At 38.8% G+C, this 14,012-nt stretch overlaps 1 protein-coding gene across 2 annotated transcripts in view; it reads left to right on the forward strand.

Moving 5' to 3' along the window:
* The first annotated feature begins 7,936 nt into the window (after positions 1-7,936).
* The window catches only part of LOC138704894 (EF-hand domain-containing protein 1-like), a 28,414-nt gene continuing 22,338 nt past the window's right edge, over positions 7,937-14,012 (forward strand). For both annotated transcript variants that reach the window (XM_069833287.1, XM_069833288.1), the window contains exon 1: positions 7,937-8,251. In XM_069833287.1, the coding sequence (XP_069689388.1) occupies positions 8,204-8,251 (48 nt within the window). In that variant the 5' untranslated portion in view covers positions 7,937-8,203. The remainder of the gene's footprint in view (positions 8,252-14,012) is intronic.

The raw sequence follows: 14,012 nt of genomic DNA on the forward strand, positions 1-14,012 counted from the left end.
CTATGAACTATCGAAATTGATCGGATAAGACTGATTTTTTTATTTTTACGGGACAAAACAACAAACCAACTCATTAATGCATCACAACGACCCCTATACAAGGAACATCAAAATATACCAACTTGTTCACACTTGTGGAGTAACGGTTAGCACGTCTGGCCGCGAAACCAGGTGGCCCGCGTTCGATTCCCGGTCGGGGCAAGTTACCTGGTTGAGTTTTTTCCGGGGTTTTCCCCTCATCCCAGCAAACGCTGGGTAACTATTGGTGCTGGACCCCCGACTCATTTCACCGGCATTGTCACCTTCAACTCATTCAGACGCTAAATAACCTAAGCTGTTGATAAAGCGTCGTAAAATAACCTACTAAAAAAATACACCAACTTCAGTCGCCTATACCCTACACTGAAGTCTATCCAAGAATATACACCTTAAAGTCGTACGTAGGCCTAGCAACTAATTAGATAACATGCAAATTATTGATTTTCGCCCAATTTACACATTCTCGAAGTCAAATCAAGGAGCTCTGAATAAATTTTGTCGAGAAAATGCGCCAAAAGCTAAAGTAAATAGTCGACCTCGGTAGCATAGTTGGTATAGCGTTCGTCTTCTATACTCGAGATTGCGGGTTCGATCCCGGTCCAGATCGATTGTATTTAAGTGTGTTTAAATTCGACAGGCTCATGTCAGTAGATTTATTTTTATTTTAGTAGGTTATTTTACGACGCTTTATCAACTTCTTAGATTATTTAGCGTCTGAATGAGATGAAGGCGATAATGCCGGTGAAATAAGTCCAGGATCCAGCACCGAAAGCTACCCAGCATTTGCTCATATTGGGTTGAGGGAAAACCCCGGAAAAAACCTCAACGAGGTAACTTGCCCCGACCGGGAATCGAACCCGGGCCACCTGGTTTCGCGGCCAGACGCGCTAACCGTTACTCCACAGGTGTGGACCAGTAGGTTTACTGGCATGTAAAAAAACACCTTCGGGACAAAGTTCCGGCACACCAGCGACGCTGATATATCCTTTGCAGTTGCGAACGCGTTAAATAAACCATAATTTAATCTAAAGTAAGTAATAAGTACTACATGTTTTTACCAAAGTCCAGAAAACTAAAAACAGTTTTCGTTACAAAAAAATAATAAAAATATGAATGAAATATGTTCCTAATGTCTAAAAATGCACAAACGTACAACATATGCATACATAGGCTATGTTCGAACAACCATGCGTCAATCGTCTTAATTAAACATGGAACATGTAATTACTAACTTTCATTAAGACATGCAGCTCTGGTGTAAATATGCATATGCATATATTTCTTATTACAAATGATGAGGTATTCCGGAAATGTTGGATGAAGGTATTGGGTGATATGGGGCAATTCCTGCACTTGTGAAATAAAAAAAAAGTTAAATACAGTACCAGAATCACTAGAATCTATTATCTATTAATGTTTTGTTTTGCTTAAAATAAGGATATTAAAAAAAATAGACTGGCGATTTCTCGCGAAATACCGTATGTTAGACTTCTGTTTATAATTTTTTTTCGAAGCCAGAAGCAATTCCTAAAAAGCTGAAGTTGGTCACTCTATTCGCAAGATCTTTTATTTGCGATCCATCAATGCGAAGGTGCCTTTTTTTTCTCTTGTACGGAGGAAGGACCCGAAAGCTTACACTGCAGCCTGAGGCTTATTGTGCTTCCCACCCTATTCTGTGAATGATTGGGTAGCCGAACGGCCGCACTCTTGTACAAGTACAGCACACTGCATCGTGAACTTAACCCGGGTTATTGTATGGATGATGATGATATGTGAATTAATAATGGCGAAATGAGTCCGAGGTCCAACGTATAAAGTTACCCAGCAATTCTGCTTTTCTGCTTCAATTTGTTGAAGGAAAATTCCGGGGGAAAAAAAACCAACCATGATTTGAACCCGGGCCCGCTCGTTTCATAGCCAGAAGTGCTGACCATTACTTCACAGCGGTGGACTCGAAGGTGGCTTAATGCCGCCACCTGTACATATGTAGAGCAAGAAGGCTATAATATATCTAGCCCTCTTGATATAGAGTGCACAACTGTAGCGGATTTTGAATCTTGGGGAGGGGTCACGGCGATAATCGAAAACCTCCTGCAATGTAGCGGAATTAAAAAAAAATATGTTCTAAGCTTAAATTTTGTTGTTTTCTTTGAAATCTGTAATATTATAGATTTTCTACTAATGGTATTTGTGTGGAAACTATTTGTGTATTTGTAGTTTTTATTTTGTAAACATAAAATAATATTTGACGTAACTCCCATGCGTCGGCCTCGGTAGCGTAGTTGGTATAGCGCTGGCCTTCTATGCTCGAGGTTGTGGGTTCGATCCCGCCCAGGTCGATGGCAATTAAGTGTGTTTAATTGCAACAGGCTCATATTAGTAGGTTTACTGGGGGGACAAAATGCCGGCACACTGGCGATGCTGATATAACCTCTGCAGTAGCAAGAGTCGTTAAATAAACCATAATTTAATTTTAACTCACATGCTTACCTACATAGCATGACTGCAATACCGTACTTGAAATCACTAGTACGAATAACTATTGTAATATTAATGCTTGTCCAACCATCGCCGGTGATGGTCCAACAGTTTGACAGGTAACTAATAGAGATAGGTTTATTCGTTGCTTACGATTGTTTATTATAATCAGTGAGAGGTTCTCCGATTGGCTTGACTACAATGAACCAGTTTGAAATCTGTTGAAATAATTATTACCTTATTTAATTAGGATCTATCACTTATAATTGCTTGGGAATTGAATTAGTTACTACTGGTCAACTATGCCTGTCTTTACAAAGCTGTATACAAGTTTGATTCAGATAATAAGAATACGGTATATAAATAACAGAAAATAACAAACAAAGAAAATCATTTATAGAGTAACTTAATTACTAGCCTACTCCCAAGAAGCGTATTTATAAAAGTTGAAAATAAAAATTTGGTTGTATGTTCAGTCAACAGTCCGAAAACTGTTTGAAAGCTCATAATAAGTGCCACCAATAAGACAACATTCATGAGGCAACTAAGCCAGGAGATAATGGGGTAGAGTAGCCAATTTCTTTTTCCGAACATAGGTTTATACGAGGCGCATCCAGAAAGTAAGTTTCTCTATTTTTTTAAAAAAAAGAACACACACTTTCAGGAAAACATTTATTGGCAACAGGTACAGCAATGTTTCAGCTATTTTTCAACATAGCCACCATCAGAATTGAGACACTCGTATCGTGGGATCAACTTTTGTATCCCTCTGTCGTAGAACTCTGCCGCCTGTGAATGGAACCAGCGTGTGACAGACGTCTTCAGCTCTTCGTCGTTGCCAAAACGCTCACCGGAGGACAGGAATTTCTTGAGGTGCAAGAAAACGTGAAAATCGCTGGGAGCAAGATCAGGACTGTAGGGTGGATGATCAAACAACTCCCAGCCAAATTCCGTCAAAACAGCTGCTGTGCGCCGAGCCGTATGTGGACGAGCATTGTCATGGAGGAGCACAACACCTGCAGTAAGCATTCCACGCCTCTTGTTTTGAATGGCACGTCGCAATTTTCGAGTGTTTCACAGTAACGGGCAGCGTTCACTGTTTCACCTCTTGGAAGGAAGTCAATGAGCAGAATGCCCTTCCTGTCCCAGAACACCATGCACATCACTTTCCGTACCGACAGCGTCTGTTTGAATTTCGTCCTGACCGGAGATCCACTATGCCGCCAATGCATTGACTGCTGCTTGGTTTCCGGGGTGAAGTGCGAAATCCAAGTCTCATCGCCCGTGACGATCCTGTCGAGGAACTCGTCGCCGTCATCGTGATACAGTTGCATAAATGTCAGTGCTGCTCCTAAACGTTGCATTTTGTGTTCGGGTGTCAGGTTTTTCGGCACCGACCTGGCACACACTTTTTTGAACAGCAAGTGCTTAGTGACAATCTCATGCAACAAGGATCGCGATATCTGCGGAAAATGGCTGCTCACTCCGTAATCGTGAAGTGACGGTTCTCCATGATGCACTGCCGCACCAGCTCAATACGATCATCATTGATGAGGGACGGTCGCCCACTGCGCTCTTCATCTGGACACTTTGACGACTTTCGGAAAACTGCCTACACCAGCGACGCACCATCTGCTTACTCATGTTGTTCGGCCCATAGACCTGACAGAGTTGCCGATGAATTTCAATTGGCGCAATGCTTTGTGCATTAAAGAACTTTATCACCGACCGAACCTCGCAGGCGGCGGGAGAAGGAATAAGAGCTTCCATTTCGGACCATTGCTGCCACGTTACTGGTACCAGGCGGGACCTGTCCGGCTGGCGTATGACTGATACGTCATAGATCTGTTACGCATGCGCAATTGACACGGCTAATTACGTTTACTTTCAAGGGGGAAAAAATCGGGAAACTTACTTTCTGGATGCGCCTCGTATGTAGGTACACTATTGTTTGTGAAAAGTGCAACATCCAGAAAGAATGGCCCGAACGGCTCCAAATTCGGAGATGTGTAGAACAGTGTAGGCCTACCACCAATAATTGATTACGTTTTCAAAGAAATGGCGTACACACAGCCCAACCCGACCCAACAGCGACGTCTCGTGTCACAAGCAAGATCAATGTTATGCTTTGCTCAGTCAGTGTAGAGCTTCCAAACGAAGTGGAAACGTGAAAGCTAGTGCAGGCATGTCTAGTCGACGTGGAAGGGCGCAGTATCAGCACGTGAGCGAGTTCGAACGTGGCAAAATGGTTGGTCTCCGGGAAGTAGGTTTATCATACCGTGACATTTCGCCTCGTACAGGGCATGCATCTACGATAGTGATGCGTGTGTGCAACCAGTGGATAGAAGAGGGTCGTACGGAGAGACGAGGGGTACTGGACCACGTAATGTGACCACAGCACGGGATGACCGCCATCTTGTCCGCATGGGCGTGACAAACCGTGCAGCTTCATCCACAGTGTTGAGTCGACGTTGGAGTACTGCAATGGGTCTGGAGCTGTCTGCGTCAACGGTTTGTTGCCGTCTTTTGAGGGCTGGACTAGTGACTCGCATGCCGTTGCGTCAGCTTTCATTATTGAGGTTTTGGAGCCCGAGGTACTGCCCCTCCTTCAGGCAACTCCACATGCCATATTTCAGCAGGACAATGCCCGGCCAAATGTGGCAAGGATTGTGCAAGTCTTCTTCGAAGAACGACAAGTATCACTGCTTCCCTGGCCTGCACGTTCGCCAGATATGTCGCCCATCGAACATGTCTGGGATATGGTTGGTTGGCAATTTGTTCGTCATAGTCCTCCAGCACCTATTCTTGACGCTTTGTGGACTCGCATACAAACTGCGTGGAGGGAGATTCTCCAGGAACATATCCAGGCCCTCTTTGATTTCATGCCACGACGCTTAGAGGCTCTGATTGCAGCGCTTGGAGGCTTCACACCATACTGAAATCTCACGGTCACAAATCAGGTACAGTACAGTTCTGTAATTCTAATCATTTGTGTATTGTCGTGTACTTAATCTGTGATATCAATTTCATTTCAGTCACATGTATCCTTCTTGGCATTGCAATTTCCACAAATAGTGTATGTGTCTATATACAAGCCTATTCGTGAAGCTGTGTTAGAGTGGGTGAAGAAAAAAGATGCTGAAACTGATCAGGAAGAAAAAAAAAAAGGAATTGGTTTGGTCACTGGCTGAGAAGAAACTGCCTACCGGTGCTGAAGGATGCACTGGAAGGAATGGTGAACGGGAGAAGAGCTTGGGGCAGAAGAAGATATCAGATGATAGACGACATTAAGCTATCTTATGGACTAAAAGAAAGGCAGAAAATAGGAAAGATTTGAGAATGTTGGGTTTGCAGTGAAAGACCTGTCCTTGGCCAGAAAACTACTGATGAATAGGCCTATATCGTACCGTGTGTTTTTCTGGATATAGGACATACTTAGGGATTTTAACATTGCTATAAGAAACCTTCGTAATGTATAAAGAACAATAAATAAACGACTTAATCAGTGGGTTGACAATTTGTAAACAAGAGATCAGATTTTGACTTAATAACCGTAATTGACGTTCTCTTGTTTTACAAATTGTCAAAGCCTGTTAATTTCATGGACTACTGATTATGTTATTTCTTCATTGGTATTACCTACATATTGTAGGTTTCTTATGGCATAAAACAAAATAAATATAATTCACAGATTTCATTTTCCATAACGTAAACTGTATAACTATTCCAGAAAACACAGCATTTCCTATTTCTAAAATAATGTAACACATTCCTAATATCCTCTGGTTGATATGTAGGCTACATCTATTATCAAATAGCGCTATACTGGAGAATTAGCACGGTCACTTTGAACCGTGCCGTTACGTTTAGCACCAAATTTAAGTAAATACACAATGTCACCAACATAAGAACATGACGTTGGTGTGTGGCGTAGTTGGCGGGAGAAATTTTTTCTCTCTCTGTCTACCTCCTTCGTTCTGAACATTATTGAGAGATAGCACCACTGTTAGCGACAATGTGTATTTGCGTAAATATTGCGAGTAAATTATGACGAGTGCCTTAGATGAGAGGCTCGGGACAGAAACAGTTTTGCTGTAGCGCATGCGCGGACCTCTCATGCAGTGGGAGCGTGATCCTTACTTGAATTTATTTTTGCGTGTACTTGCAGATTAAATGATTGAGATCCCTTCTTGCTCCGGTTACAGGCCTTGCATTTACGAAGGTTATGTTATGTTATGTTAGCTTAGGTTAGGTTAGGTTAGCTTAGGTTAGGTTAAATTAGCTTTGGTTAGGTTAGATTAGTTTTGGTTAGGTTAGCTTAGCTTTGGTTAGGTTAGCTTTGGTTAGGTTAGCTTAGGTTAGGTTAGCTTAGGTTAGGTTAAATTAGCTTTGGTTAGGTTAGATTAGTTTTGGTTAGGTTAGCTTAGCTTTGGTTAGGTTAGGTTAGGTTAGCTTTGGTTAGGTTAGGTTAGGTTAGCTTTGGTTAGGTTAGGTTAGGTTAGCTTGATTTGGTTCGTCCATGTAGTAGTTAAAATTATATAATATGACAGTTTTTGATTCGTAATATTGTTAAAAAATAATAGGCCTATAATGAAAGCGGTGAATAATTTCATGGTCCTTAAATTTTTTTTCGTAAAAGGCTAGGTATTTTTCTATAGGCCAGAAATAAAACAGCAACGCCGTCATAATTACGTACTTTACGCTTTGGCGAACATTAACCGGAAATTTACTTTCCGTCATTTTAATTGTATTCCGTGAAACACATCTTTTTTCCTGTTAATTTCCTTGTGATAACCTAGTTTATTATCTTATTACATCTTCATTTTCATTTAATGCATTCAAAAAACCGCCGTTGTACTACATAAAACCTTGAACTTGACTAATGGAGTGAATTATTTAAGAATATAGTCGCGAATTTGACTACCACCATTTCGATTATATTTTGTTTGATACGGCTCGGTACGGCCCGGTGACTAGTGGCCAGCGAGTAGAGTCGACTATCGATATTGGTCTGCCGTGCGTATTATCCAGTTGTTCCTCAAATAGTACATCTCACTTGACGATATGTGTCATAGGAAAAACAAAATTGTTTGTATGCATCTGACTAGTGTAATATGTAGCTAGTCGACGATGTATGCAATGGAGGGGGAAAGGAACTGGCCACTCTACCCCATTATCTCCTGGCCTAGTTGCCTCATAAGTGGTGTCTTCTTGGAATCACTTGTGAGGTTCAGACCTGTCTTCGGGCAGTTGACTAAACAACAACATTCTTAATTCCTACATATTTATTCGCTGCTCAGAACAGTAATGGAATGTAGCAGAATTATGGCGGTTCAGTAGCGGATTTTATTCTTAAAGAGTTGGGCACATTGCTTGTATTTTGTTTGTTAGGGGGTCGGGGGAGGGGTAAAGAGGAGATTGGGGCAATTGGCCGATTTCTTTAATTGCAGAAAAGTTTATGCTATATCCACTTACTGTAAATCGTGGAAATAAATTATTGGAGCACGCTATTGTGCACCATTATATGGGATTCGTAATGTATCACTGTACCGGTATATTAAATTACAATATTACTGTTGCTAGGCAACGCGTAATTGTTAAAAAGAAACATCTGGTAACTGACAACTGATTTTTTTTACAACGTCCACACAAATTACACAAAGTTGAGAAAAGAAGGTTATTACAAATGGAAGGACTGCCGCTGTTACCAGGTTATTCTTTTCGGGATCCAACGGTCAGTGTTTCACAATTCGTACAGTATTTATTTAACATCTTTACACAGCACGGTCTTTTCTTGTCATCGATGAGGATAATTTTGTTGACTGAGCTTTTCCTTGTCCTTCCGAAGAAAATGCCTGCACAGTACCGGTAGGCATACTATATTTAACGACGCTGTATCAATTACTGGGTTATTTAGCATCATTGGGATTGGTGATAGCGAGATGAGGCCGAGAATTCGCCATAGATTACCTTACATTCGCCTTACGGTTGGGGAAAACCTCGGAGAAAACCAACCAGGTAATCAGCCCAAGCGGGGATCGAACTAACGCCAAAGCGCAACCCCGGATTGACAGACAAACGCCTCAGCTGACTGAGCTACGCCGTTGGTCTATTACTTATTAAAACATCGCAGTGATTTGCTTCCAAATGTGTCTTCTCCAATTTATAATACTCATGTTACTCTAAATAGCATCGAATTGTACAGTAAATAGTGATGTGAGAAGGAAAATTTCCTGCCCAACCAAATCGTTGCCTTTTAGATGATCTCTAGTAATCATTAAGCACCAGCATATCAAGCGGAAGTCGTAAGTCGTCAAACCTTTGATGGCTGTGTCAATACTGACTCCAAAATAAACGCTAGGTACCGGTATCCTCACGTTTGCTTTGCCTTAACAGTAACACTGATTAAAAAACAAAACCTGACAAATATAATTTCTTGATAACTGTACTGACATACCGTAATCTAAATTATCACGACACTATTCCATATTCATTTAAAAATAATCAGTTACTTTTACGTGTAGCTGAGAAAACATTAATATAGTAATTGCCCGACTTCGTTATACTGTACTGTGTGTAGGTTTTCCACTTAATTCTTTTTACAACGCATTCGTAGCTCAGTCAGCTATCCATATCCAAAGCAAGAGCGAAGTTCTATGTTTTATATAAGCTACAAAGTGGGTCAAAAGTCGCTTTTCCCAATATTCGTTCTTAGGTTTCATACTTGTACACATATATACAGATGTCATAACTTGAATAAACGAATAGCTGGTGTAATAAGTGGTGGGTTGACAACCATGTTTGTACGTCAAATTTTTTTTCGATGTCATGTCTTGAAAACAGTCCTCGTTTTGCCAATATGCACTTGATAGCCTATGACAACGGATGGAGCACCACCTCATTTTGATATAGGAGTGAGGAACTTCTTGGACCAGCAATTCCATTAATGGATTGGCCATTGTGGCACAACAGAATGACCACCCAGATCATGCGACCTTCCACCATGGATTTTTTGCTGCGAGTTATCCTGAAAAATGATGATTTTTCTCACAAACCGCAGGATCTCCATCAGTTGTGACACGTGATCGAATAGTCATTTGTGAAAATCGATTAAGGTCGTGAGTTATGTTCTGTCATATGTAAGTTAAATCAGTGTCTAAACGTTGTGAATTGTGTATCGAGATACAGGGCCTCCATTTTGAACAAAATCTGTAAAGGAATGATGTAGTCAAAAGTAAATTGAATGTAATTAAATGTAAGGAAATATTTGGGGAAAGTGACTTGTATATAGTATTGTATAGTATAGTATTGTGCAAAATGGTGACTATTTGAGCAGAAATTACTTCATCTACTAATCAGGATAGAAGTGACTGATAATTAGTTCAACACAATTATAAAACTTAGAAAAAAAAACTTAATGTGGACAAAACTGCAAGAATCATATTATGTTATTATATATCAGTACAATTTTATTATAGAATTTGCAAAAAAAAAAAAAAAAAAAATCTTAGGAAAATTCATTTAAGTACAATGTCATATAGCTTAGTAAAATCGAGAAACTTACAAAAAAAAAAAAAACTTAATACGGAGAAAAATTAGGGGAAAGAAACTGGCCACTTTACCCATTTATCTTCTGGTTTAGATGGCTCATGAGTGATACCTTATTGGTGTCACTTATGAGGTTCAAACCTGTCTTCGGACAGGTGACTAAACAACAAGATGAAAATTTTACAGGAAAATTTATAATCATAACAGTAAATCTGCAATTAAAAAAACTCAGAAAAAGCAAGAAAATAAAAAATATTTCTTAAGAAGAGGAAAATTGTGTAGGAAATATTTTGGAAAATTTAGTTAAAATTATATCAGTATGTTTATTATAAAATTTAGCAAAATCCATGAACAAAGAATTGCATAACAAGGAGAAAATTGTCAGGAAAATTTATAACTAGCCTATATCAGTAATTTACATTATAAAACTTAGCAAAATAAAAAAGCTAAAAATATAGCTTAATAAGAGGGAAAAAATTAGAACAATTTACAATTTATATGAATAGAATTCTAAAACTTAGAAAACTCAAGAAGCTAAAACAATTTCTTAATAAATGGGAAATTTTTAAGAAAGTTTATACATGCAATTATATTAGTGCTACGAGGGGGATCCAGGAAATAACGACCGTTTTGTTGTAATAATTAAAAAAAATATATTTATTTGAAAAAACAAAGTCTGTTACATAACTGAAGCTTCCTTTACTTCTCTACATAATCACCACCTACATTTAAACATTTGTCGTATCTGTTCACTAGCTTTAGAATTCCCGTGTTATACTCCTCTGCCGCCAGTTCATTAAGCCAGGTGTTCACTGTCTTCTTCAACTCTTCATCACTTTCAAAACGCGTACCACCCAGAAAGCCTTTCAGCTTAGTGAAAAGGTGAAAATCGCTAGGAGCAAGGTCTGGACTATAGGGCGGATGATCAAAGATTTCCCAACCGAATTGATCCAGCAATTCTCGAGTTGAAGCAGCAGTGTGCGGGCGGGCGTTGTCGTGAAGAAGCACAACTCCTCTCGCCTCTTGTTTTGGATGGCTCGCCGTAGTTTTCGTAAAGTCTCACAATAACGATTTGCATTGATCGTAGTGGCTTTTGGCATGAAATCCAGCAAAAGAACACCTTTGCGATCCCAAAAGACAGTAGCCATGACTTTTTGTGTTGAGAGAGTCTGTTTGAATTTTCTCCGTTTCTTGGGTGATGAGGGATGATGCCACTGACGTGATTGGCGCTTGGTCTCTGGGGTGTTGTGAGACACTCAGGTCTCATCACCAGTCACAATTTGATCAAGAAAGGCGTCTCCATCTGTGTGATATCGCATCAAGAATGTCAATGCTGAGGCCATTCTCTGAGTTTTGTGTTGGTCACTCAGTTGCCGTGGAACCCACAGATTTTGTGGTAGCCAAGATGTTGCGACACAATTTCACCAAGCAAAGAACGAGAAATGTCAGGAAAGGCAATATGCAATTCGTCGAGTGATGTGCGCCTGTCTTGCAAGATTCTGTTGTTCACTTTAGTCTTCAGGTCTTCTGTATGAGTGATGGGCGTCCGGGTCGAGTTTCATCGTGGACATTTGTTCGCCCATTGTTGAACATTTCGCACAATTTTCTCACACTTCTTTCATTCATTACAGTATCACCATACCTTCTTTCAATTGCCGGTAAATTTCTGGAGGTTTCAAATGTCGAGCATTCAAAAATCGAATCACACTCCTCACCTCACAGTCTGTGGGATTATCAATCACGTCGTTCATTTTGAAGTAACACAAAATGCACAATGGCGACTTGTTGCAACCAGTACTCACAACATTATGAGAACACATGTTAAGGAAGCCAGTTGAACTTCAAACAAGGAAGGGGAGTCAGCTGCGCGGCGGGTATGCGCGAACGGTCGTTATTTCCTGGATCCCCGTCGTATTATAAAACTTAGCAAAATAAAATTTCTTTATAGGCATAAGGGGAATATTTTCAGAAAAATGTATTATTATACCATTACAATTACAAAACTTAGCAAAATCAAGAAACTAAAAAAAAAAAAATTACTTAACAAGGGGAACTTTTTTAGGAAAATTTATAATATAGCACTACAGTAAAGTATAAAATTTAGTAAAATCAATAAGCTAAAAAAGTTGCTTAATTAGGGGAAAATTTTCATGAATTTATGATTATGTCAGTACAATCATAAAACTTAGAAACATCAAGGAGCTAAATTGGCCTTATGAAGCTTCATGCATCAGCCAGTCAGAATTCTACAATTTTGTGTGTGTTGCAGCAATAAAACTCCAGACTTTGTCACATGCTCCATATGTAGTAATACAGTACTTTATTTAACTACACCAGTGGTTCCCAAAGTGTGAGTCGCGACTCCTTGGTGGGGATCGTGTAAAGAGCTGAGGGGGATTGCGAGATGATTTACAAAATACAACATATATATATTTGTTATATTTAAAACATAAACAACCTTGAACATAAAAATCAAATAATGTTTAAGTAGTTACAAAGTAAAAAATCATTAATACGATAAATGTGCCTGTTTTCCAGAAACGTGTGGGTGTTAATCACCTGTCGACAGATACATATGCTACATATTTCATATTCCTCTTGTTCTCCTTCATTCCCTTGTTCTCTATGTATTCCTATATTCCCCCTTTTCTCTTTGTATTCCCGTTTTTCTCCTTGTATCTCTCTGTTCTCCTTGAGTTTCTTTTGCTTTTTCTGTATTCCTCTTTTTCCTTGTATTCCCCTTATTCTCTTTATCATCCTCTTGTTCTCCTTGTATTTCCCTTAATCTCTTTGTATTTACTTTGTTCTTCTTTGATTCCACTTGTTCTCTTTGTATTTTTCTTGTACTCCCCATGTTTTTCTTGTAGTGATGAAAGGGAGTTGCATTTTTATGCGACAGTTGATTCTCAAGTTCTCCCTCCCCCCCTCCCCCTCATATCTTGTGAGGAGAAAGATGTAGTTCTACATTACAAACCATTTGTTTGTGTAATTGATGGGCCTTTGAAGATATTTACTTCAAAATTATTTTGGAAGGCTACATCAGCGTGATTTAATCAAAATCAACTGTGACAAATTTTTTCTAATATTGTGTCTCTTACATAAGATAAATAATTGTAAAGGAAATGGTAAAGACAGTATGTATCCAAACTCTATTATGTTGAAGAAATGAGATGTTAGTTACATTATGTTACAGCTCCAATTGAAAATACCTCGGATGACAATTCTGGAACTTAAACATATACGATTAACTTTTTTAAATTAATGTACTGTACTGCAAGCTTTAATTGTTATAAGAATAGAACAAAAAAGAGACTTTAAAATAATTAGGTTTAATATAGTAGGGCCTATATATAGAATTGTGTGTACGTCTGAAAATTACTTAGAAAAGAAGATATCTGCACATATTATTCTGTAACATTAAAATCAAAGTAGCAGTAACCATAGTCATTACGAAAATGGAGCATTTTTTTTTCGGCAAACGTTTTATTTTACAACTTCCAAAATGGTACAATAAGGATTCCTTTTTTCCACATATAATAATTTAAAAGCTAAAAGAGACAGCTTGACCAAAATATCACTCGTTTAATAAAAGATTACTGGCTTTTCACTGTTACTTTTAAATTCACTAGCAAATGTGTATTAATTATTAAGATTAAATATTATAATTAGGGGTGTGATTTTATGGTCATTATTTTACCCTGATTTCTGTGATTAAAATGATTTAATTTCGGTTAATATTTCGTAAAAAAAAACAAGCAATTTCGTGTACATTTTGCACCCTACAGAAACTTAAAAAATAATGAAGTAATATTTTTTTAAAAATTAATATTGAAACAATCCCTTTGAAACTAACAGAAAATTGTTTGCGTTATTAGTTAAATTCATAATTCAATTTCATTCAACTGTCAGAAAGTGACGGCACTGCCTTCTTCATCTCATGAAGGAAG

The sequence above is a fragment of the Periplaneta americana genome, chromosome 8 (genome assembly GCF_040183065.1).
Source record: "Periplaneta americana isolate PAMFEO1 chromosome 8, P.americana_PAMFEO1_priV1, whole genome shotgun sequence".
In the NCBI taxonomy this organism is placed as follows: Eukaryota; Metazoa; Arthropoda; class Insecta; order Blattodea; family Blattidae; genus Periplaneta; species Periplaneta americana.